This window comes from Micromys minutus (assembly GCF_963924665.1).
Source record: "Micromys minutus genome assembly, chromosome: 25".
In the NCBI taxonomy this organism is placed as follows: domain Eukaryota; kingdom Metazoa; phylum Chordata; class Mammalia; order Rodentia; family Muridae; genus Micromys; species Micromys minutus.
This window is the reverse complement of record NC_137960.1, coordinates 4,017,375-4,041,351: the sequence shown is the minus strand read 5'-3', so window position 1 is coordinate 4,041,351 and position 23,977 is coordinate 4,017,375. Positions and strand designations below refer to the sequence as shown.

At 46.3% G+C, this 23,977-nt stretch overlaps 1 protein-coding gene across 5 annotated transcripts in view; it reads left to right on the top strand.

The window, feature by feature from the left end:
• ILRUN (inflammation and lipid regulator with UBA-like and NBR1-like domains) overlaps positions 1–23,977 on the top strand; it is a 59,230-nt gene that overhangs the window by 15,181 nt on the left and 20,072 nt on the right. For all 5 annotated transcript variants that reach the window (XM_080937778.1, XM_080937779.1, XM_080937776.1 and 2 more), the window contains 2 exons: positions 3,844–3,998; positions 11,855–12,052. In XM_080937778.1, the coding sequence (XP_080793904.1) occupies positions 3,844–3,998; positions 11,855–12,052 (353 nt within the window). The remainder of the gene's footprint in view (positions 1–3,843; positions 3,999–11,854; positions 12,053–23,977) is intronic.

Below are 23,977 nucleotides of genomic sequence, written 5' to 3'. Positions count from 1 at the left end.
ACTTATAGAGTGCAGCCTCAAGTTACCAGTGCAGTGCTTTTGTCCTGGTGTTCTCTTCTTGAGTACACAGCCAAGTGCACAGCAGCACACAGTCCTTGCCTTAGGGTTTTGCATTGCAGTAAATTACTATACCAGTGTGGCTTCCATGTACAAGTTCACCTCAGTAATTAGCAGCTTGCATCTGGACTGAACTCTGGCTGGCCCTATTTTTCCATTTCCACAGGAAGTGCCTTCCTGCCATATGTCTCATTCTCAGACTCCTACCCGTGAGTGAAAGCAAACATGAGGCTTGGCCAGAGAAGGTCTGCTGGTGAGCACCTTGATCTCCCTTTGCAGTGTGCCTTGGAATGTGGGTCTGAGGGCAAAGGACACACTGGGGATAAAGCACGCACTCCACAGTGTGGTAATTTGTCAGGTTTTTGTTTTGGTTTGGTTTTGAGACAGAATTTCTCTTTGTAACAGCCCTGACTCCTGACTGTCCTAGAACTCCCTTTGTAGATCAGGCTGGCCTCAAGCTCAGTGAACCATCTGCCTCCGGAATGATAGGATTAAAGGTGTGTGCCAGCACAGCCCAGCATCTTGTATTGAAGACTGTTGCTCCTAGAAGCTCTGAGGAAGACTGGGCGGAGGCTTTCTTCCTTTCTGGTCACCAGGAGCAGAATGTGCTGTGTGGAGACAGGAGCACACATGTTAGCACTGAATGGGAGCTGCTTGAGCTAGTGTTGCTGGCCCAGGGTCTGAGCAGTAATCTGACTGGAGCTCTGAGGAGGCTCGCCCAGCTGTGTCTGGCTGCAGTCAGCTTTCAACTTGTGTCTAGGAAGTGATCTGCTTGGTCACCTCCCTTCGTTCCAGTCCGTTCCTCTCAGTTTAGGCTTTAAGAGAACCCTTGTCTTTTCTGGCTGAACTACCTGTACCAAGCGGGTATGGGTGAGGAAGCACTTTTGCTTGCTTTGGCTGTCAGATAATTGGGGGATGGTGGAGGGGCTTGAGGAAGGGGAGCCGTTTCTGCCTAGTAAGGGAGTGTGACTTTTGCTCTTGTTAGTTGGTTTCTCCAGTGCTCAGGGAGACCTGATGGCACACCCATGGGTAACAGGAACACAAATGGCTGAGAATCAATGATTCTCTTGAATGTGCAAGAGTTTGTCCCTCCCAGCAGAAGACCATACAGGCTGTTTGCTAGAGAATGAGGCAGAAAATAGTCTTTATTTAAAAATGGACACAACTTTTACCAAATGTTTTCAAATGAACAAATTCAAAGCTTCTTTTCTCACACCTGATCTTCAGTCCTTAAGGGTGGAGCTGATTGCTGGTCTGTCTTGGAGTCTGTCTGTGGGCCACCTTAGGATTACAGTCATTATCTATGGTTTTGATCATTGTTATCTACAAAGGAAACCGCTGGGAAGACTAAGGTCCAAGCCTTTGTATCCAGAGGGAGTGAACAGGTGTAGTTTGGCTCCTGGCCCATCTCTGCTCCATGTAAATTTCATCAAGTGCGTGGGACAAGCAGGCAGCTGGTGTTGTAATTCCAGTCCTTACTGCTCAGTGTGATGCACCGCCATCACATGATCCTTGCTAAGTATAGTCTGCCTTTCTGGCAGCTGCAAACACCTGGAGAAGCAGGCGCAGAGGCCTAGCCAGAAGGTATTGGCTGCACCTGTGTTTCCTACGGTGTGCGAGGTAAGAGCAGCACTGTTGCTCACTCTGAGAAGCATGCAGATCGGCTCCTTGTGTGCGACAGAACTGGTGGTCAGCTTCCGGATCCTGATAGAATCCCTTAATATCATTACCAGAAATGCTTCTGATCTATGTAACATTTTTATTTAAACTGCCTTTGTGGCCTTTGGTTTTTCACACTAGAGCCGTGAACCAGCCCCGATGGGATGTTGTTGTGTTGGGAGGACTCTGGATTATGTACTTGGCTCCTTAGGAGCAGCTAGCCAAGTGGCTCTTCCTAGAAGGAAGTTACAAATGGTATTTTATTTTCTTCCCTTTCCTTTTCTGTTTTGAGAATGGGTTTCATGTAGCTCAGGTTGGCCTTGAACTTTCATCACCTTAACTCCACTCCCTGAGTTCTCAGGTTTACAGGCTGTGTCTCCTCCCCAGCTAACGCATAGTCTTTCTTGATGGTGAATGCATATGCATGCTGGTCTGTGTGAAGGCCAGAGGAAGATTATTTTGTGTGCATGAGTGTTTTGCTTGTGTACGAGTATGTATACCACATGCATGCTTGGGGTCCAGGTAATTAGCGGCCCTGTGGTTGGGTGATTGCTGGAAGTTGAATCTCAGTTCTTTGCCAGTACCCTGGCTTTTGGCTCTTACAAATGTAAAAAAGTGGTCACTTTAATATTTTTGTTTTTTTCAGACAGTGTCTTAGTCAGGGTTTCTATTCCTGCACAAACATCATGACCAAGAAGCAAGCTGGGAAGGAAAGAGTTTATTCAGCTTACAATTCCACACTGCTGTTCATCACCAAAGAAAGTCAGAACTGGGACTCGAGCAGGTCAGGAAGCAGGAGCTGATGCAGAGGCCATGGAGGGATGTCACTTACTGGCTTGCTTCCCCTGGCTTGCTCAGCCTGCTTTCTTATAGAACCAGGGATGGCACCACCCACAATGGGCTGGGCCCTCCCCCCTTGATCACTAGTTGAGAAAATGCCTTACAGCTGGATCTCATGGAGGCATTTCCTCAACTGAGACTCCTTTCTCTAGGATAACTCCAGCTTGTGTCAAGTTGACACAAAACCAGCCAGTACAGTCACCATATTTAGCTGAGGCTAGCTCCAGACTCTACAACTCTTACCTCATCCTCCTGAGTGCTTACAGGCTTCACTCACCGCACCCAGGGAAGAGAAAAGTGCTCTAAATGTCAGTGAGATGGGTTATTTATGTTAGCAGAGATCCAACCCAGGGAAGCAGGTCTGCTGCAGATGTTGAAGGAAGGTTGTACCCAGCAGTGAGGATCAGATCCTCCAAAGAAGTGCTACATAAAGGGACTGACTTGTAGATAACATACAGGGTGACAGATGCTGAAACTCTGGAAAAGATGAAGTTTAGAAACACTCAGTAGTGATTGGTTAAATAGTGACAGAGACCCAATGTCAAATAAAGCTGTGCATAATGGCATCTGCTGTGGGAAGTATGAACACTCCAAAAAAATCAGCAGAGTTTTTAAAAAGTGGAACTTGGACCATCCAGATGGCTCAGTGGCTAGGAATGCTTGCCAACAATCCTTGTGACCTGAGTGTGATGCACCTCCACCTGAGTACATGACACACCCACATGTTCACATCCACAGTAAAATGGTATGAGGGGTTGGTTCACTTTGTTTTATGAAGGTAGGGTCGCTCCTAGCTGTCCTGGAATTCTGTATGTAGACAAGATAGACCTTGAACCTATGGGCCTCTGTGGTTGCCTGCAGTACTGTGTGCATATGCATGTAGAAACACACACATGCGCGCACGCACACACACATGCGCGCACGCACGTGTGTGTGTGTGTGTGTGTGTGTGTGTGTGTGCATAATTAAAATGATAAAAAAATAAATCTTTTAAAAACAAAGTAACAAGAGTGGTAATCTCCCTGCCTTTGTCCAAATCCTGGAGTTATAGGCCTGGCTTTGGAGATTATGCCATACTTATTCTGTTTGGAGTCATACCGTGTCTGGCTTTGGAGAGACTCTTAATGTTCTTCTGTCCTTGCGTCTGTGTTTCATGTAGGTGACAGTGGTCTGTCACCCTCTGTGCAGTGCCTTCAGGAGAAAGTGGCACAAGTTTGTTGGTTCTGCTTTTCCAGTTGTTTCTCAGCAGAGACAGTGGACTGAAGTCTCTTGTCTTTTTATCTCTAGGAACTTACAAGCAGCAATTGGCGCCTATTATGACTTTGAGAGCCCAAATATCAGTGTGCCCTCCATGTCCTTTGTTGAAGATGTCACCATAGGAGAAGGGGAGTCAATACCCCCTGATACCCAGTTCATAAAAACATGGCGGATCCAGAATTCTGGTAAGTATATGATGGGGATATGTGTGTTAATTGTTTGTTTTAAAAGTTAGCAAAGGGCATGTTGGAGCTTATGGCTGTGACTAAGTTTTGTTTTTCAAGACAGGGTTTTTCTTTGTAGACCAGGCCGTAGTTGAACTCAAAGAGATCCTCCTGCTTCTACCTTGAGTATTCGAATTAAATGTACCACCACATAGCATGACTGAGTTTTTCTAATGCACTACTGTAACATTTTCTTGTACCAGCACAATGACCAGACACCAGTGAACTGTCTTAAAGAGGAAGAAGGTTTAGTCTCTTGCTATATGCAGACAAGTCTTAGTTCTCGTTTACTACTAGGAACTAGACTGTGGGTACTGTTTTTCTCCCCTGGAGCTCTACCTTTGCTGTCATGAACCCCGTCCTCTCTGCCAGGCCCAAGGAGAGAGAGGTGTCTTCTGTGCCTGAGGAGTGTAGTTGGGCAGAGCAGTGGCATCTGCTCCTTGGAAACTCATGTCTGTGCCTCCACAGGACTCAGATTGCACTGCAGTTTGTTTGTGAGGCACTGAGACCATGTTGAGAAATAGGGTCGGGCGTGTGCACTTGAGTTCAGAAGGGGTGTGTTAATAAAAGCTCAGTGGCACTCCGCTGTAATCCTGCACTCAGGGATTAAAGATAGAGGATTGCTGCAGGTTTGTGGTCAGTCTGGGCCAGCCAGAACTACACGGCCACCCAGTCTCAAAGGCAAAGCTAAAAGGTCACTAAGTAAAGCGCACTGTTAACTCGTCCGTCAGTGACTGTGGGACTTGGACACGCGAAGGAGAAATAAGATGTCTGTTACCGACTTTCCTTCTAACTTCCTTGTTTTGTGTCTCTGTCCTGTCTAATGGAGACTCTGCCTTAACACTCTTAGTACCTAAAACTCAGAAGCCCTGAGCAAACTTCAGGAAATTACCTTTCTTTAGATTCAGTTTCCTTGTTCTCTGTAATTCAGTTCATTCTGGTGAGGAAACTCTGGCTAACCGGTTTTGTTTTGTTTGAAATAGTCTTTCTTTGTAGCCTAGACTGGCCACTGTTTAACATGGCAGTGCTCCTCCGTGCCTGCTTTGAACTAGAGTTTTATATAAGGATTGCTCTTTCAGATTCAGTTATTTCTCCTTTGCTGTGTGAGTTCAGAGAGACTCCTGAGGAAAGCTGAGCAGATGCTGAGGTCCAGCCATAGACGGTGTTTCCTCTCCTGCTTACCTTGGAGGCTCCTCTGACCCAGGAACATGCTCACATTTTCTGTTTTGTTTTGCCTTCTTTAAACTCTTAGCCAATATCTGGGGTTTTTTGTTTTTGTTTTTTGTTTTGCTTTTAACTTTGCTTAATTTCTTTTTCACCTTAAAATTTTCCTTCTTTAAAGTACACCAGAAATCTTTCTAGTTTGAGCTTCCCTCGTCTTCTCAGAATTATGGAAAATCAGTATTACAGACTAAAAAGTGGTTTTCAAACATACATATTGTCTTCTGTTGGTTTGTTTTCTCCTTCCTTCCTTCCTTCCTTCCTTCCTTCCTTCCTTCCTTCCTTCCTTCCATCCATCCATCCTCCCTCCCTCCCTCCTTTCCTCCCTCCCTCTTTCCTTCCTGTTTGTTTGTTTTGAGACAGGGTTTCTCTGTGTAGCCCTGGCTGTCCTGGAACTTAACTCTGTAGACAGGCTGGGATTAAAGACTTGGGCCACCAGGTCAGCTTTGGTTTCATTCTTTTGAGGTGGGGGTTCCAAGGTCTCCCTGAGCTCCTCTCAGGTGCTGTTGAAGCATGTGCTATACTGTGCTAGCTTCCGAAGTTATTTAAGGTCATGCCAGTGCCTTACATATTTACAGGAGGAAAAATGATATTTTTGTGAGTTCTTTAGTATTTTCTAAAAATAAGCACATATTTTAAAACTTTATGTGTATGGGAATTTTGATAGGAACACATGCATGCTTGATGCTGAAGAAGGTTAAGAGAGGGTGTTATCCTCTGAAGGTGGAGTTAGCAACAGCTGGGAGCTGCCATGTGGCTGTCTCTTAAATACATCATTTCTTTTATATTGTGGATGCCCAAGTGCTATACCATCTTCTTTCTTTTTTTTTTTAAATTTATTTCGGATATATGTTTTAAGGTTGTAATTAAGTATTTGTGGGTACATATACACACACACATATATATATGTAACAATAATATAGGAAAAGAGGCTATTAATTTGAGGGGATAGGAGAGAGACTAGGAAGGGCTGCAGGGAGGAAAGGGGGATGTGATACAGTTCTATTTTAATTAAAATATATTCTTTTTTTGTTTTTTTTTGTTTTTTTTTTTTTTTTTTTTTTTTTTTTTTTTTTTTGTTGAACTTCACACAGTCTGTGAGTTGTTTCTGGGTTGTACCATCTTCTTTCATCCTGTGGGTCCTGGGATTGAACTCAGTTTTCAGGCTTGGGTCAGGCATCTTTTATTTGTTTGTTTTGAGACAAGGTCTTATTGTATAGTTCTGCTTGGCCTACAGCTCAGAGTTTGCCTACCCAGCTATTTATATGGGGTATTTATATTTGTTTTGGGATAAAGTCTTACTCTATAGCTAGACTAGTTTCAAGCATTCCATCTTCCTACCTTATGAGGCCTCCTCAGTCTAGATTATAGACGATGTCACCACGGTAGACATGTGCCACCACAGCCTGCCACAAGCCTGTAGGTATGAGGCCGAGGAAGCTCAGTGTGCTAGGATTCCCAGTATTGGGGAAATGAAGGTAGGTAGATGTTGAATACCTGTCTAGCCTAAGCTAGAGAAAGAGAGGAGGAAGGGGAAACAGGCAGATAGACAGACATAGTGATAGTGTCCCAAGACAACAACAAAACCTCGTTTGTTGTAGAGCAGCTACTCTGCTTTCTGTAAAGCCTCTGGTCTAGTATTTACTCAGTAGATAGCTCTGCGGATGTGGGGGAGGTTGTCTGATGGTTAGCCTGCCTTTCTGCTGACCTAAACTGTTGAGGTTGTTGCTGTTGGCTCACAGTGCTTGTGTGTGTGAAAAGCCATTCTTGTGTCTGAATTCCAGTCACTTCAGATTTTATCCTTTACCATGCACAAACAGGTTTCATTCTTCTGAGGCTGAAGCCAATATCATGTGATTGTCAAGGCAGATCTTGCTAACATGCAGCAGGTGAGATGTGTAAGGACTGCCTGTAGCTGTCCCAGGAACTTCCCTAGAGTTTAACCGGCACATACTCTGAAGCAACCCTTTGACATTTAGCTGTGTAGGTGCATACTTCCAGGACTGAGACCTTATTTGCTGTAGAATCTTCCCTGTAAAGATGTAAGAAGGTACTCATGTAACTTGGCTGATAGAATTTACCTTGATGCACAAGGCCTGGGAACTCACTCAAACGAATGCATAAAGTAGACAGCTATTTCTGTCACCACCTCACAGCATCTTAGTTTCTCACACAGGGCTAAGCTACACTTGTCACTAGTTTGTCTTGGATGTTGCACACCTGTGATTATCCCTTGAGGGTGTCTTGAGCATGCTCATGTTGTAGTTAGTATTTTTGAGCTACATAGAAATGAAAATGGAGCTAGCCTTTGGAAAGGAAGTTGAGCAAGAATTCCGACTTCTGCTGAGATCCAGTGTCTGTGACTAGGATTGAGATTGGGCTGTGCTCACCTGTACCCCTCCCTCCTCGGCTTTCTTCCTTCAGTCACTAAAATAGGCAGCTCTCTCCCTTGCTTTGCAGAGGGTATTTCCCTGCGCTCATCTGTCACATTCTGGCACGGTGTAGCTGCGTTAGGTGTGGGAGGTCTGTCTCCATGGAGCTGCCTCCACATCCCAGGGTTATTGGGAGCTCTCCCTGGGAGCTTTGTCTTTTCACTGACTTGTGTTGTGGGGTGTTTACTGTAAGCTGTGCTCGCAGAGATAACGGCTGAGGCTTTATATGTAAAAATACCCTGGCCATGGCTTTGGCCTGTTCTCTGTCTAGCTCATTCTTAATATCCTGCTTATTCTATGCTCTGACTCATGGCTGCCTTCCTCTGTCCTTCTCTTCCATCTGTCCTTCCTGTCCCAGGGTGTCTTTCTGCACTTGACTATCCCAGAATTCTTTCTACCAATGTCCTACCTTCTATTTCCTGCCTAAACTTACAAGACAATGAGCATTTTATTGACGGGCTGCATCCACACATACACAAGATCTCTACAGACATGCCCGTGTTGCAGACATCTCCAGACACCGGTATCCACAGATTCGTGGCCATATCCAGGCTTTCTGGAGTTACTAGATGACTTTGTTTTGTTTTGTTTTGTTTTTTTCTGATGTTATTGTCTCAGGATTGGCATTGATGGGATGTGGTTGGCTCCTTTATTGGTTTGTTTTGTGATAACAGAGCACTGCCACCTTAATCAAATACGGAACTTAGTTTCCAAGGTCATAAAGCTCATGAGTGGTCATTTTGTTCCAGAAAGATCTATCTGGTTTGTCTTGGGGACCTAATTTAGAGTCCTTTCAGATTCTCAGGTCTAGAGTTCAGGTGTGCTCAGCAGGTGGCCCAGACGGCTCAGTATCCCTCCTGTTTCTGCAGCACAGGGCGTCTTACTGTGTAGCTTGGGTCGGCCTTGAGCCTGTGGTTCTTCTGCCTGTTCTTGGCTTGTGGATTAGAGGCTCGTGCCAGGCTTGGCTGAGGATGCCTTGTACCTTGTGAGAGTTACCTGTCCTAGCCCTGTGACTGGCAACTAGAATACACCTTTGGTAGCTCAGAGGCTGGTGCTTGGGCCTTCCCTTCATGGCATCACACTCCAGACTTGGCAGAGGACACCTCTCTCTTCTTTCTTCAAGAGCTGCTCATGCAGCGCATCAAACAGGCACAGCTAGCAGGACTGTCCAAAAGAGGACCAACCTCCTGTTACTCCTCTGTGTCTTCCTGTGATGTAGCAGTGCACTGTTCTGTGCATAGCTGGGAGCCCTGGGCCTCAGCCATTCAGGTCTCCTAGCCATGCCTTGTCTGCCAAGACAGCCAAGTCTCACACTCCTTGTCTTGGCTAATTATATTTTCTTAGAAGTTCAAAACAGACCTGCTGGTACTTTTGTGCTAACAGAATGTGCATTTGTGTGTGTGTGTGTGTGTGTGTGTGTGTGTATTTGTACCTTTCTCCCCTTGAATCTTGATCTTTGATGAGACTGACATTTCTAAGGCACCTCATGTCGCAGTGAGCTGTGCCAGCCCCAGTGGAGAACCAGCATTGCCGTGTGATGCCAGTGCTGCCAGCCCTGGTTGCCCTTTAAACTGTTAAGAAAGCAATAGACTGGCAGTCTTTATGTTTTAAGATTTGTTTTAATACCTTGTTACTCTGCGTAGATTGTCCCTGCACTCTTGGGATTCAGCAATCTTTTTAAACTCAGCTTCTGGGGGCCTGTGCCACTTTAGTTGCTGGCAGAAATTGCTGGTGGTTTGTCATTGTTTCTTTTTATGCTTAAATGTTTTTTATTTTAATATTTAGACTATGCATAGATGTGTGTTATGTGTGGGTCTGTACTGGAGCCCGAGGAGGTCTGAATAAAATGTTACATTTCATCAGGCTGGAGTCAAAGGCTGGGAGGTGCTGTGTGGGTGCTAGGAGATAACTCGGTCCTCTGTAAGAGCCATAGCCATTTTTAATTGCCGAGCAGCTCCCCACCACCTCATTGAACTAACTCAGTGTCTCACACAGGCTTGCCCTAGACGGTAGCAATCCTCCTGTTTATTTCTTTTATTGCTGGGATGGTAGGTGTGAGCCCCTTTAAAAGAGGGAGCCATCTTAGTTGGGCATGGGAATGAACACCTTTGGTCCCGGCACTCTAGAGGCAGAGGCTTTCTCAGTTCAGGGCCAGCCTGGTCCACAGAGCAAGTTCTGGGACAACCAGTGCTGCACAGAAAAACCTGTCAACACAAGTCTTATAATAAAATAAGAGACGGTACTGTGGCATGTAGTCACACAGAAGAGCACGTCTTGGCATCTCTGGTGCATGTAGCACTTGATTGGTCAGCATATAGACTTCTCATTTTGATGTGCACATTTACAGTTTACACAAAAGCGCATGCCAGGTGAGATTTTTGGGAAGTGTTACTGCTGGAGCCTTTGCATCACCACTCCCATCCTTTGCATTAGCACCTTGGCTGTAGCCACTCCTCCTGGGACAGTTAATTTCGTGTGGGAGATCTCTCAAGCTTTGCAGCTTTTCGTTTTCTCCTCACCGTTTGAACCTGAGACCTAAGCAGTCTCTGAGCCCCTTGGTATTTCATAATTAAGGATCCCAGAAGACAAGCATTAAATCAGGCGACATGAATGGGGTATATGCCTGTAAGCCAGAAGACAGCCTCATGTACTGTCTGCTGCTTTTTGGAGCCAACCCCTTACTGAGTGTGACCTGTCAGGTAGGCTATGCTGGCTGGCTGGCAGGGTTCACGGATCCACACGTCTTCTCTGCCCATGCCTGATATTACCAGCACATAGTACTACATCTGGCCTTTTATATTAATGTTGCCATGTGTTTGCTGTGGATGCATAATTGCTTAAGTTTGCACAAGTGTTTGTGGGTGCCTGGTGCCTATGCAGGTACATACACATTCTAACAAAGGCCGTAGTTAATGTTGGGAATCTGCATTCACTGATCTTCCACCTTAACTTTTTGAGGCAGGTCTCTGAGTCAAACCCTGAGTTCACATCTTCGTTCCTTGGTAGCCAGTTGGTTCTGAGTATTCTGACTCTTCTGAGACTGGAATTGCAGGAGAGCTGCCGTGCCAGGGTGGCACTTACCTGGGTTGGGATTCAAATGTTAGTCATCTTGCTTGCTTGGCAGGTCCTGTAACTGCTGAACCACCTCCTAGCCTCTTCCAGCTTTTTATACATGGGTTCTGGGGCTCAACTCAGTGCTTAGAAAGTAAGCCCTTTACTGACAGACCAACCTCTTGTCCTGTCCTGGAAACACTGGTTTTGGATGAGAATGAACATTTTATCCTCTGATCTCTAGGAAACACTGGGAGCAGACTATTTACCTCCCTCCTCTCTTTTTCTTTCCTCGTCTTGAAGCAAAATCTCAAGGTGTAGCTGGGGTGGTCTAGAGCTTGCTGTGTAACCAGACTGGCCTCCAACTCCTGAGAGCTGCTATCACAAGCTTGTGCCATGGGAACTGGTCATGTTTGTATTTTAAAAATTCCAGTGAAAATGGCCACATGTTTTCTCTTAGTATGGAAAGCTGTCCTTCCTGGGTTTGGGCTTGGTCTTCCTCTCCATGTATATTCTTGGGCCTATAGGAGTGGGCATTGTCACCTGACACAGATCTTAAGGAATGATTTTGCTCGTGAAATTTGCCAAGTTATAAAGGTATGCTGTTGGCCATGGATTGATTTTTCTCAATTTCTTTTTTTTTTTTAAGATTTATTTATTTATTATATATAAGTACACTGTAGCTGTCTTCAGACACACCAGAAGAGGGCATCAGATCTCATTACAATCATCTCATGTGGTTGCTGGGATTTGAACTCAGAACCTCTGGAAGAGCAGTCAGTGCTCTTAACCACTCACTAAACCATCTCTCCACCCCCTCAATTTCTTTTTAAAAAACATTCATTTAAAGAATGACACACACACAAAGACAACTTGAAGGAATTGATTTTCTCATGTTATGTGAATTCCAGGGGTCAAGTTGACTTTATCTGGCTTTTGCAGTAAGTTGCCTGCTGAGCCGCTTCTTCCTCCCTCACAGTTTGCTGAATGGCATGAGGCATTAGGTTGCTCAGGGATGTGTGAGCAGGCTTGTGCCTGTTCATGAAGAATACACTCCAGAACAGTGCTAACGACTGCCTGCCTGACAGTTTTTCTTTCTCTCTTTGAACATAGGGGCAGAGGCCTGGCCTCCAGGGGTTTGTCTTAAGTACGTTGGGGGAGACCAGTTCGGACATGTGAACATGGTGATGGTGAGATCACTAGAGCCCCAAGAGATTGCAGACGTCAGCGTCCAGATGTGCAGCCCCAGCAGAGCAGGAATGTACCAGGGACAGTGGCGGATGTGCACTGCTACTGGGCTCTATTACGGAGGTGAGTATGTCCTCGTGCAGGCCAGGACAGGGGGACCGAGGCAGCACTGCGTAACTTCATAGCATTCCACATGAAGCCATTGGGTGCTATGACAGCGACACACAGTAATGGTGTGGTAAATGCCGTAATGGTGGTGATATTGCATCCTAGAAATGTAGACTGCAGTGGCCTGTGTGAGGTGTGCTTGACTTTGTAAGCTGTTGTTTCCTGAGGTGCTGACCTCTGTGCAGTCCCACAGGTGCTGTGAGAAGACTAGCTGCAGACATTGTGAGCATCCCTGGAGTAAAGTTGTGGGGATCAAGGCGTGCACAGAGTGGGGCTGTCTGGCAGCTGCCAACCCTCTTCCCTTCTGCCATTCTCCAGGCCGTGCTCCCCTGCTGCACCTTGCAGTCAGTGATGGCGGCCTTTACAGCCTTCTCTGCTCTGCTCAGCTGCATCTCACTCCTCAGTCACTGCCTTGAGAGGCAGGTTTCATTGGGCCTGGTAACCTCCTGCGCCATATGGCGTTAGCAGCTTTTGCTCTCAGTTGTCTGCACAGGATGTGTGTAAACTCTCTGGCCAGGGCCAGTTTTCAGAGTTTCAACTCTTTGTTTTAATGGATTATGGACAAAACACCTGGATGTTCATAGGCTGGGACTTTAAATTTTTCTGTGAACAACCTCCCTTGGTAACTATGCCAAACCCCTGGACTGGTCATTTCTTACAACCAATTTCTGTTGATTCTATATATCCTGTGTCCTTTGGTGAGTTCATAATTGGTCTGGGAGTGAGTGGACCTTTGGTATTATGCCATGTATCCTGGAAGTAATGTTTTCATATTCAGCCCATGGAAACCAGATATTTTTGCAGTGTAAAAGAGTGTTTTACAATGTGTGTGTGACATCATTGCTCAGCCTGTACCTCCTGTCATGGAGCCAGATTCCCGAGAGATGAAAGCACCTGACAGCCTGGCCATCCCCACCATCAATCTCTGTCCTTACTGTTTGAAAGCTTTCTTTCCAGCAGATTTCTGCTCTTCTCATGGCCTAACACCGTCACGGTCCATCCGTCATTCTCTTCTCTCTTTTTACTCCTTCCTGCTCGAGAAAATCCATCGCTTTCTTCCTGTTCCTCCCTTAAGTCATTTATTATTGTGTGTGGTGTTTGTCTGAATGTACACCACCAGCATGCAGTGCCTTTAGAGACCAGAGAGGGCGCTGGATCCCTGGCTCTGACCTACCGCCCCAGCTCTTTCCCCTTGTGAGACAGGTGTAGTGTAGCACAGGCTATTCTGAGTTCCCTGTGTAGCTAAAAGTCACCAATGACCTTCTAACCTTTCTGCCTCCAACTTGCAAGGGCTCTGGTTACAAGCACAGTGACACCACTTCTTGCTCAGTTTCAGCTTTTCATTCTCCCCTCATTCCCTGCACTGGGGATAAAACCCCCAGTTTCTTGTATGCTAGACAAGCACTCTACCAAGGATCCATATCTGAGCTCTTCCACAAACCCTCTCTTTTTTAGTTAGGGTTCTTTTTTTTCTTTCTTTTTCTCCCCTTCAGGCAAGACACATACTGTCTTAGTGAGGGTCTTCGTGCTGTGAACAGAGGCCATGACCAAGGCAACTCTTGTAAGGACAACATTTAATTGGGACTAGCTTATAGGTTGAGTCCATTTTCATCATCAAGGTGGAATTAGGCAGCATCCAGGCAGGCATGGTGCAGGAGGAGCTGATTCTACCTTATCATCTGAAGGCTGCTAGGGGAAGACTCTCAGGCAGCTAGGATGAGGGTCTTAAAGCCCACACTCAGTGACACACCTACTCCAACAAGGCCACACCTCCTAATAGTGCCACTCCCTGAAACAAGTATATTCAAACCATGACACATACCTACACATGAAATTAACTATTTTTAAAAAGAGTTTAGTATCAGTCTGGGTTATACACAGAGTTATATATGTAGCTCAGGCTATTAGAATCTACACATAACCCTTAACCCAGGCTGGTACTAAACTTTTAAAAAATACTTAAATTCATGTGTAGGTATGTGTGACCCTGAGAGAGGGGAGGGTGATTGGGGTGGTGGAGAGAGAGTGTGTGTGTGTGTATACCATGTGAATGTAAGAGCCCTTGGAGGTTAGAAAGAGGCATTGGATCCTGCAGCAGTAAATATTAAAAAATGACAACTTTTCATTCTGAGCCAGTTCCCATAGGGCCACGTTGCTCTTCGGGGCATCCTTTATCTTACTGGCTCCACACCACCTCTAAGTACTCACAGACCCACAGACCCCGGCTTCTTTTGACCCAGGTGTGATCTACTCCACCCAAGCCCAGCTGTGTCTCCTGAGTGGTCCATGACTGCCCAGTGTGTTGTTTTCACTCACTTTCCCTTGGCATGTTGCTGCCAAGTTGTTGCTAAGCCTTACACACACATCCCAACTCCATGAAGGGCTTTGTGCATCCCATGACTTCGAACTCAATTAAGTCACCCAATACTCTGATCCAGTTGGTATAATATAATTTGTTCACCAACATAAGTCAAATGATCCTGTACAGTTCAATCCCTTAGAAAATATTTATTACAACCTTATCTCTATAGAGATGTGCTGAGAAAAACATCCACGTCTGCTTCCGTGTTTTCTCCTCTCTCTTTCCCAGACTCCCCCCTCCCCCGCCTTTTCTTCTTATCCAGTGATAGACTGGGCCCACTTTGCTGTATAATGACATCATCCTACAGGATCCCCTGGAACTGGCGTTACAGATGGTTGTGAGGTTCAGTGTAGTTGTTGAGAACTAAACCCAAATCATCTGCAGCAGCAATGCTTATTCTTAACCACTGAGCCATCTTCCCAGCCCCAGCATTAACGGATCCTCCTGCCTCTGACTACTAAGGGCTAGGATTACAAATGTGCTTCCCAGGCCTTTCTCAGTAAAATTTTTATTTATCTCTTTTTAAATTTTGTTTTGTTTTGAAACAGGATTTCTCAATGTAGCCAAGGCTAGCCTGGACCTCTCTATATAGCTCAGGTTGGCCTTGGCTTATAGTGATCTTTTCTGCTTGTACCTTCCAGGGCTATGGTTGAAGGTGCGTGTCATCTCCCCTGACGATATTCTGGGCTCATTCATACTACAGCTCAGGAAAGTTCTTAAATGGACGTCACTGTTTTTAGATGAGTGTAAGTTGGTGTGCAAATACAAGTATAGGTTAGATACACTTGGTGGTTTCTGCACCCACGTTGGTGATGGAAGGACCAGCTCCTGTAAGGAGTCCTTTGACTGCCACATGCACGCTGAGGTACTATGTATGCATCGCATGCATGCATTAAATAAGTATAATTATTTCAGTTCTTTTGGGGGGAAAATACATTTTTGTTTTTTGGTTTGGTTGGTTTTTGTGATGGGCTCCAAGTGTATAGCCCTGGCTGTCCTGGAATTCACTTTGTAGACCAGGCTGGCCTTGAACTCCCAGAGATTCATCTGCCTTCCCTTTTCTCTTGCGAATGTACATGAATGTTTGATTTGCATGTGTATAAGTGGACTGCATGTGTGCCTGGTGCTCTGAGAGGCCAGGAGAGGGGGCATCAGATCTCCATGGAACTGGAGGTACAGATGGTTGTGGGCCGCCATGTGGGTGCAAGGGACCAAACCCAGTGTTCTTAATCTCTGAGCTGTCTGTCGAGGCATCAATTCCCTTCAGTGTTCTCTAGACGTCTTCCCATGAGTGTTTGGGGGCAACCCCGGTGGAGATACTGCTCTGAACTGGTGAGACTTGTCTGGAAAGTGTTTTAGGAGGGACATATCAAGTTGTAAATGAAATATAAATCTTGAGTCTTTTTCTGAAGACCGGCTATTTCAGATTCAGACAAGGAAGCCTGCTGTTGGGCATGCTGCCACCGTGTGGTTATAACTGCCCAGATCTAAGTCAGAGGCAGGGTGTGAAATGGCTGCACTTCAGAGAGTAGGGAAAGAAAGGTCTCAAAAATAGTTAAATATTTAAAAATATTTAAAGCATACTTAAAGTTAACAGTAACAAAGAAGAAAGACGTTTTTCAGGCAGACTTCTGAAATACAGATAGGTGTGTGAACCTTTCCCACCGTGGAAAGACAAGTTGTGTGAAGCTGTTGGTCATGTCTGTGGGGTAGGGACTAGCAACATATTTGAGTGTCTGAGTTTGAAGCATCAAAAGCCCCACTGTCCTGGGTAGCAGCCTCACTGGATGATGTCAGCATGGATTTTTCTGTGCTTGCTTTCACTAGCGCCACAGCCCCTACCCACACCCACAAGGATTGGTAGAAGGCAGAGTTTTGAGGGCTTGTTTGCTTTTATTTTTTAAACAGGGTTTTCATGTTATATACTCTAAATTTTCCTGAAACTTACTATGTAGACCAGGTTGGCTTCAAACTCACAGAGATCAACCACTCTGCTGCTACTTTTCAAGTACTGAGATTAAAAGTGTGTGCCCTCCATTCCAGGATATAATTTGAAAACAGCATCATCACCCCGTTAGAGCAGAAGTATCTTGTGCAACACTACAGTCCAGGGTTCTGGATTTAAGGTAGTGGTGGCTTCTTTTTAACGTAACTGTTGGTTCTGTTGTGTTGTTTGTTGTTGAGGTAGGTCTTACTGTGTAGCCCTGGCTGTCCTGGAACTCGCTGTGTAATCAATCCCTCTTGCCTTGACTCCTGAGCAATTATCTGCCCTGCTGAAGAGCACGGTGAATGCTTGACACCTCCTCAGTTGATTAAATAGTCCAAGCCTGAAAGTAAGAACTCAGATGTCAATGCATGCAAACTTCTGTTGGGTTGCTTTGCGATGGGAATTTCCTAGTAAATACCCTCTGTCTTGTCCCAGAGCAGGCTCCCTAGGCTCCCACAGACAGGGAGGCTGGGCAGCCAGTCAATAGCCTCGGAGCTACTCGCTTCTCTGAGAGCTCTAGTCTTCCTGCAGCTGTATTCCTGAGTTACTGCCTAGGAAGCAACTGCTCCCTTAGGTTTAGAGGCCTCTGCTAGTCTTGAGGTTAAAGGTGGGATCACCCAGCGACGGCAGCTCACTGTCTGCCCTGTAATGGTGGCTGACACCCACCACATAGTGCTTTTGTGGGTTTCCCTGACAGTGCAGAAGACTTTTCAATTAGAAGTCAGTTCTCTCTGCTCTGTCTTGTTTTGTTTTGTTTTGTTTTTGAGACAGGGCCTCTTGTAGCCCTGGCTTTCCTGTAACCCACTGTGTAGACCTGGCTGACCTCAAAGGCACAGAAATGGGTGTACACCTATCCACCCACCTCTGCTCTGTCCTGAGCTTTTGTTTTTGTTTTGTCTTGAAAGAGCTTGTGCTTCCTCCTGTGCAGAGGTCATGAATGCTGAGCCTGCCACTAAGCCTGTGGCTTCTGCTACTGCCTTCTCTGACTTTTGAGTGCTGTAGAAGGCTTGAGTCAGCATTGGTGTAATGGCGCTAAAGCAGTTTCTCCTTTTGTAGTTTCCTTTTTATATTTCAAAATTTTAGGTGTTTAGTAGAGAGACCTTATACGTGACCCAAGACTTACTTGAGGACTTAAATGTATGAGCTGGTTAGATGGTTAGATCTTAGTCCAAGCCTGACATCCCTGGGCTCCCTCAGTAGAAAACCCAGCCTTACGAGTTGTCCTCTAACCTCCACAAGCGTGCCGTGGATGGGCACACCACGGAGACCCAATAAGTGAAGTGGAAGTGAACTTAAAGCACGTGTAGATGATGTGATCTGGTTATTTCAGCACAGTGTCATTTTACTGTGGCTGACTAATGGCTGCTCTGTAGGAAAGACCCACTCACGACACTGGACCGCTTTTATGGCGGGAGGACAGCAGTGGGGGTTTATCTACTTGGTGCAAAGCACAGTTCTGGATCAGGACAGCTCAGTGTGAAGAAAGAAGAAACTTCCCAGCTCCGCTGGTGTCTTGCTTGCTGCAGCCTGCTTAGGTTTCAGGTGGGGCGGCTCCTGTCTACCTACACAGGAGCTGGGACTGTGGCTCTGCCCAGTCAGGATGGGGCCCTGGTATTGGCCTGGCTGGATTGGCTGCTTCCTTGTAGCCAGTGCCCACATTGCTGAAGGCCTAGGGAGATCCTGCTGGGTGCTCAGGGGATGCCAACCCTGTGGCCACAAATGAGAAAATGAACTTCTCAAAGAAGTAGGTCTATTGCCTAAGGTGGGTCTTGGGGAGACCTGGATGGTGGAGCCTAGTGCCACAGAGCACTTAGTGTCTCCACAGGAGCTATGACTTGTAAGGAGTCCAAGCAGCACTGAGAACAGATGGTTGCTAAGCCTCAAGCCTTTTGGGCTGCAGAGTGGTCCTGGGCTTGGAGCGAGAGCCTGTCACCGGAAAAACACTGGAAGGCCTGCTCTCCGCAGATCCACCTGCCTGTGCCAATTATTGTTCTGTTGGGGGTTTTTTTGTTTTTGTTTTGAGAGATGGCTTCCCCATGTATCTGGCCTGAAACTCAATATGTAGACTAAGCTGACCTCAAACTCACACAGATCACCTGCCTCTTAAGTGCTGCATTAAAGACATGTGCCACCATGCCTAGCTTTTCCAATTTTTGATGAGAGCCCGTGGGCTGGCTAGATGGCTCTGCAGGTAAAGGTGTTTACCACTTACCATTAAGCCAGAGGATCTGATGCAGTCTATAGAACTCACATCATGGAAGGAGAGATCTACTCCTGTAAGCTACTGTCCGATTCTCACGGGGTGCTGTGTGCATGCACACACATAGGTTACTATAGTAACAATACATTAAAAAATGTATAGACCTTAATATTCCTCTTCTACAGAACCTGCAGGTCACACAAGGATGTGCCTGGAGTTTTTAGGTTGTTGTTTGTGTTCCTGACTACACAGGTGAAGTCACTCATCTTGAATGACTCTGGGGCTCCTCTCAACTAAGTGTCAGCTAGTTTGTTGTCCTGCTGTCCTTGAAGCACGTGGATCTGGTGGCACATCCTCTTTTCATCCTTAGTGCTGTGGGTCCCTTTCTTCTAATGTTGTCTTGAGGGAGAACCTGTGTTGTCAGCTGTATTGGCCTTTTCAAAGGGCCATCTGTTGCTTTTGTTGATTCTTACTTAGGTTCTTTTCGGATCTGCAGATGTCTCTGGTTTGCTGTTGTTTCCACACAGTGTCTTATGTATGTAGCCTGGCTGGAGCTCACTGTGGTCAGTGAAGGCTGACTGAGAATGATCTCTGTGCTTTAACTGCAGGGCTGGGCCCAGCTCGTTTCATGTATTTATCTATGCTCCTTATCATTCCTGTCACTCGGTTTGTGTTTGTTCATTTCTAGTTTCTAGAAACAAGGCATGGACTGAGGCTTCTGTGATGTGATGGTGGAGCCCGGTCTCCTGAACCTTGTTTCTCGCTGTCACCCTCTCCCGCTGCCACCTTTCTTCTCCCGCTGTCACCCTCTCCCGCTGCCACCTTCCTTCTCCCGCTGTCACCCTCTCCCACTGTCACCCTCCTTTTCCCACTGTCACCCTCTCCCACTGCCACCTTCCTTCTCCTGCTGTCACCCTCTCCTGCTGTCACCTTCTTCCGCTGTCACCCTCTCCCGCTGCCACCTTCCTTCTCCCACTGTCACCCTCTCCCGCTATCACCCTCTCCTGCTGTCACCCTCTCCCGCTGCCACCCTCTCCCGCTGCCACCCTCTCCCGCTGCCACCCTCTCCCGCTGTCACCCTCTCCCGCTGCCACCTTCCTTCTCCCGCTGTCACCCTCTCCCGCTGCCACCTTCCTTCTCCCGCTGTCACCCTCAGCTACTATCACCCTCAACTTCCAGATTGCTTTGCTTTCATTCAGTTCCCAGAGGTTTCAAAGTTCCCTGGAGGCTTCCTGTTTGACTCACAGGTTATATAAAAATGTTTTGTGTAATTCCAAAACATTAAAAATGTGTATTGAATGGTGGTGGTTCACACTTTTAATTCCAGCCATGGGAGGCAGAGGTAGGCAGGATCTCTGAGTTCAAGGACAGCCAAAGCTACACAGAGAGATCCTGTTTTAAAATAAATAAAAAGACCAAAATATTAATGGTTATGTACTATATATATCCTTTGGATTAATAGTAACTGTTGTCTTAGCTTTCTATTTCTGTGCTAAAACCAACTTTATAAAATACAATTTGATTCGACTTACAGTTTCAGAGTGTTAGAGTTCTTGACATAGGGATCTGCAGCCCCTGTGGCTACTGTGCTTCCCATTTCTGTGGGCGGGTACTCTTCATAGACTGCCAAGGTATAACCTCACTAAAATCCAGTAGTCATAGCAGAGACCGTCTGGGATGCTTGCTGAATGAACAGATAAAACCAACCTGGTGCATTGTAGTTTGATGATGATTTCTCCTCTTACACTAGAGTGAGCATGAGTCACGTTTGCATTGATTTCAGGAGTACAGCTACCTTCCAGCAGCTCAGTCTCTGTAAAATAAACACACATCCACCTCACAGGAGTTGAGAGATTAGAGAAGGTGGTGACCCTCTAAGTACCCACTAAGGGAAGGTCTTTTCTGTTTAAAACAGGTCTGACCCTGGCTGCTTAGTGCAGGAACCCCACCACAATTGTCAGTTTATCTTGTGTGGACCCTGATTGAGGTGGATTCTGTTCTTTATTTATTTGCTGTGTACATTGGTATGTGTCAGTGCCACAGCTGTTCAAGTGTAGAAGTCTGATGATGACCCTGGGTGTCAGCTTTTGCTGCCCTCCACATTGTTTTGTCCTCACTGTCTGTCCTCGCTGTCAGTCTGTCCTCACTGCATGAATCAGTGTTAACTGACTTCTGAGGATACATGTCCCCTTGTTTCTTGTCCTCCTGGGGACTTAGTGCAGTCCTTACTCGGTGAGCCACCATCCCAGCTGCTTCTTAAGGGTTCTCTGTCTGAGCTCTCATTATTTCTCATGCTTGGCAGCATGGTGGGATTTTGTCAAGGAGAGTCAGGGTCCAGGTCACAGAGCAGCAAGGGCATTGACTGCAGCTTCACTTCAGTGTCTTATTTCAGACAGAAGGGTCAGGGCTGTAGAAAGTTCTTTCCCCAAGTAAATGTGTTTGAATGTCTTACTGTTGTATGAACATGCCCGACAGCTGTGTTGTTACTATAGATGTTGGCTTCTGAGGGCCATGGAAGCCATTGCTCTTAGGCATGCATCGTGGTGATGAAAGTGTTTCTAACCTACCTGGTAATACGTGAGATTCCGTGTTGTTGGTGTGGGGAGGCTGGAGACCAGACGGCACGGGAGTGAGCTCTTGGGTGTGTGTCATGCAGTGCTTCGTGATGCCTTGCTTAAGTGCTCCTTGTGCTGGAGTGCTCAGGTCCTGAGTTCATATCCCAGCAACCACGTGGTGGCTCACAGCCATCTGTAATGGGATCCGATGCTCTCTTCTGGCATGCTGGTGTGTATCACATAAGCACTCACATACATAAAAATAAATCTTAAGAAAGAAATGCTTGCTGCTTTCAGACTTTAGGGGAACAACGGAATGTCCAGTTTTGCAGTTCCACCTTCCTTATGGAGAAAGGGAGATACAGTTGTACAGGGGAAACTGAGGAACACTGATGGAGTCCACAGACAAGGCAGAGATCACTAGAGGTGGACTTGATCATAGGACTGTAGCCACTTCCCTCCCACTGGGCCTCCCTACCACAACCTTTCTTTGTGAAGGAGACAAGGGCATCAGGCAGGCGACCCAAAGAACACTAGACCAGAAACTTGTTTAAAAGTGGAGTAGGGGTGGGGTGCTTGTTTGTTTGTTTTTGAGTACAGGGTTTCTCTGTGTATAGCATTGGCTATCTAGAAACTCATCCTGTAGACCAGGCTGGCATAAAACTCAGATATTCACCTGCTTCTGCCTCCTAAGAGCTAAGATTCAGTGCATGTACTACCATTGCTGTTTAGTGTGAGACTGAGTCATGGTGTAGGTGGATTGTAGGCTTGTGCCGTCGTGCCTAGCTCAGACTGAGAACTTTTTAAAGTCCGCAGTCCGCACACTGTCATGTGCAGAGAGCACGCTGGCATATGAACAGCGTGAGCAGAAAAGTGTAATGGGCTGAGACAATAATCTCTGGGTTTAAGGGTTTTCATTGAAATCTCAGACGGTAATGCAGAGGCAAGAGAGGGCCTGAGACATTGTCAGCAGTGAAATCCTCCTGTTGCTCTTCCTGACGACTCCCCGGGGGATCTGATACTCTCTCCTTACCCGAAGTTTCAGCTTTACTTTAAAAAGCAGAAAGGAACTGTGTAGCCACACAAGTAGAACACTTGTGTGTGTTCCTGGGAAAAGAGAGAAACAGTCAGTAAAGGCTGGGGACTTCCCCAGTTGGTGTCAGACATCAAACAAAGACCTAGGGAGCATAGGCAGCATCAAACACAATAAAGACACATACACGACACAGGCACACGTGGAGCAGCAATCCACCTTAATACCGCCTCCAACAAGAACTGCATCCCCTCAGGGGACAAGTTCACTTCACTGACAGACTCAGGGACAACAGCGTGTGTGACAGGTCTTTTGAATTTCACTCGATTTCCTCTTGATTTTCATCACATGGCCTAAACGGCTAAATAGTAATGGATCTCCAGAGATTATCTGCAAGAGTCTATGGGGTGATGAGAGCCTTCACGGGCTCTGCAAAATACCCTGGCAGAAATCAAGATATTCCACAGACACACAGAAAGGCTCGCTCTTCCTTCCTTCCTTCCTTCCTTCTTTCTTTTTTAATATTTATTTTATGTATGAGAGTACACTATCACTGTCTTCACACACACCAGAAGAGGGCATCAGATCTCATTACAGATGGCTGAGAGCCACCATATGGTTGCTGGAATTTGAGCTCAGGACCTCTGGAAGAGCAGCCAGTGCTCTAACCACGGAACCATCTCCAGCCCAAAGGAACTTTCTAAGAACAGGTTTGATAAAGCGTTGTCTCCAGTCTCTAAAACCACCAGGTGGCAGAGTGTGAGTCTGACTTGTACATCAGTGCACGTCTGCACACACTGAACAGGCAGCACAAGCTGTGGCCGGAGGATGTCATGGGGCCTCACCTGTCTTAACAGACTAGGGGCCGTGCTGTGACCATGAAGGAAATGTCTGTACTTTCTCTGATTTTGTTATGAACCTGAACCTGCTCTAAAAATAAGCTGTGCTTAAAAAGCATTGCATATTATGGTAGAAGGAGCAAAAAGGTTTTACCCGAACAAGCATCATCTGGTTGTCTGGCTTTTCAAGACAGTGTTTCTCTATGTAGTCCTGGCTGTTCTAGAGCTTGTTCTGTAGACCAGGCTGGTGTTAAGTTTCTTAACCTCTGCTGGGGTTTAAGGGATGTTCAACCATGACTAGTTCCCAGATATCCATCATTAAAGAAGAGTTTCAGAGTGTTGACAAGGAGATCCTGCTTCATTTTTAGACTGAAACTAGTTTGGTTGAGCGGTGGTAAGTGCAGTTTGGAGTTTTGGTGTGTTGAGATTAAGGTAAATTAGAGAAGGGAGGAGAGCCTCAGCCAGGGCGTGCAGCCTCGGTGCGTCTGGCCAGGAGGCGCTTCTTAGCTCTTCACTGCAGATGGCCGTGGGTGAGCGAGGACGGGACTGCCTTTCCACAAGAGGCCCAGCCATTGAGGTGAGACTGAGTAAAGGACAGGGACATGTTAAAGTCTTCCCACAGTTTGTCAGTGAATCCTGTGACTCTGGAGAGGACACTGAGAGGTGGGGTTCTTGCCTTCATCCAGCTAGGATTATGCCATGGATTGAGAACAGCTTCCTTGAAGCCCGAAACAAATAGGTTTACTTGGAAGATGGGAGGAGCAGGCATAACCAGTGCTGTGCCCTGTCAGTCACTGGGGAGCTAAAGCCTCACCAAGGGCAGCTCCTGGCCATCTCAACGAAGTTTATTGCATAATGTCCGTCCAGCATTAGGTCTGAGAGGCGTGGGTCTAATGTAAGCCTG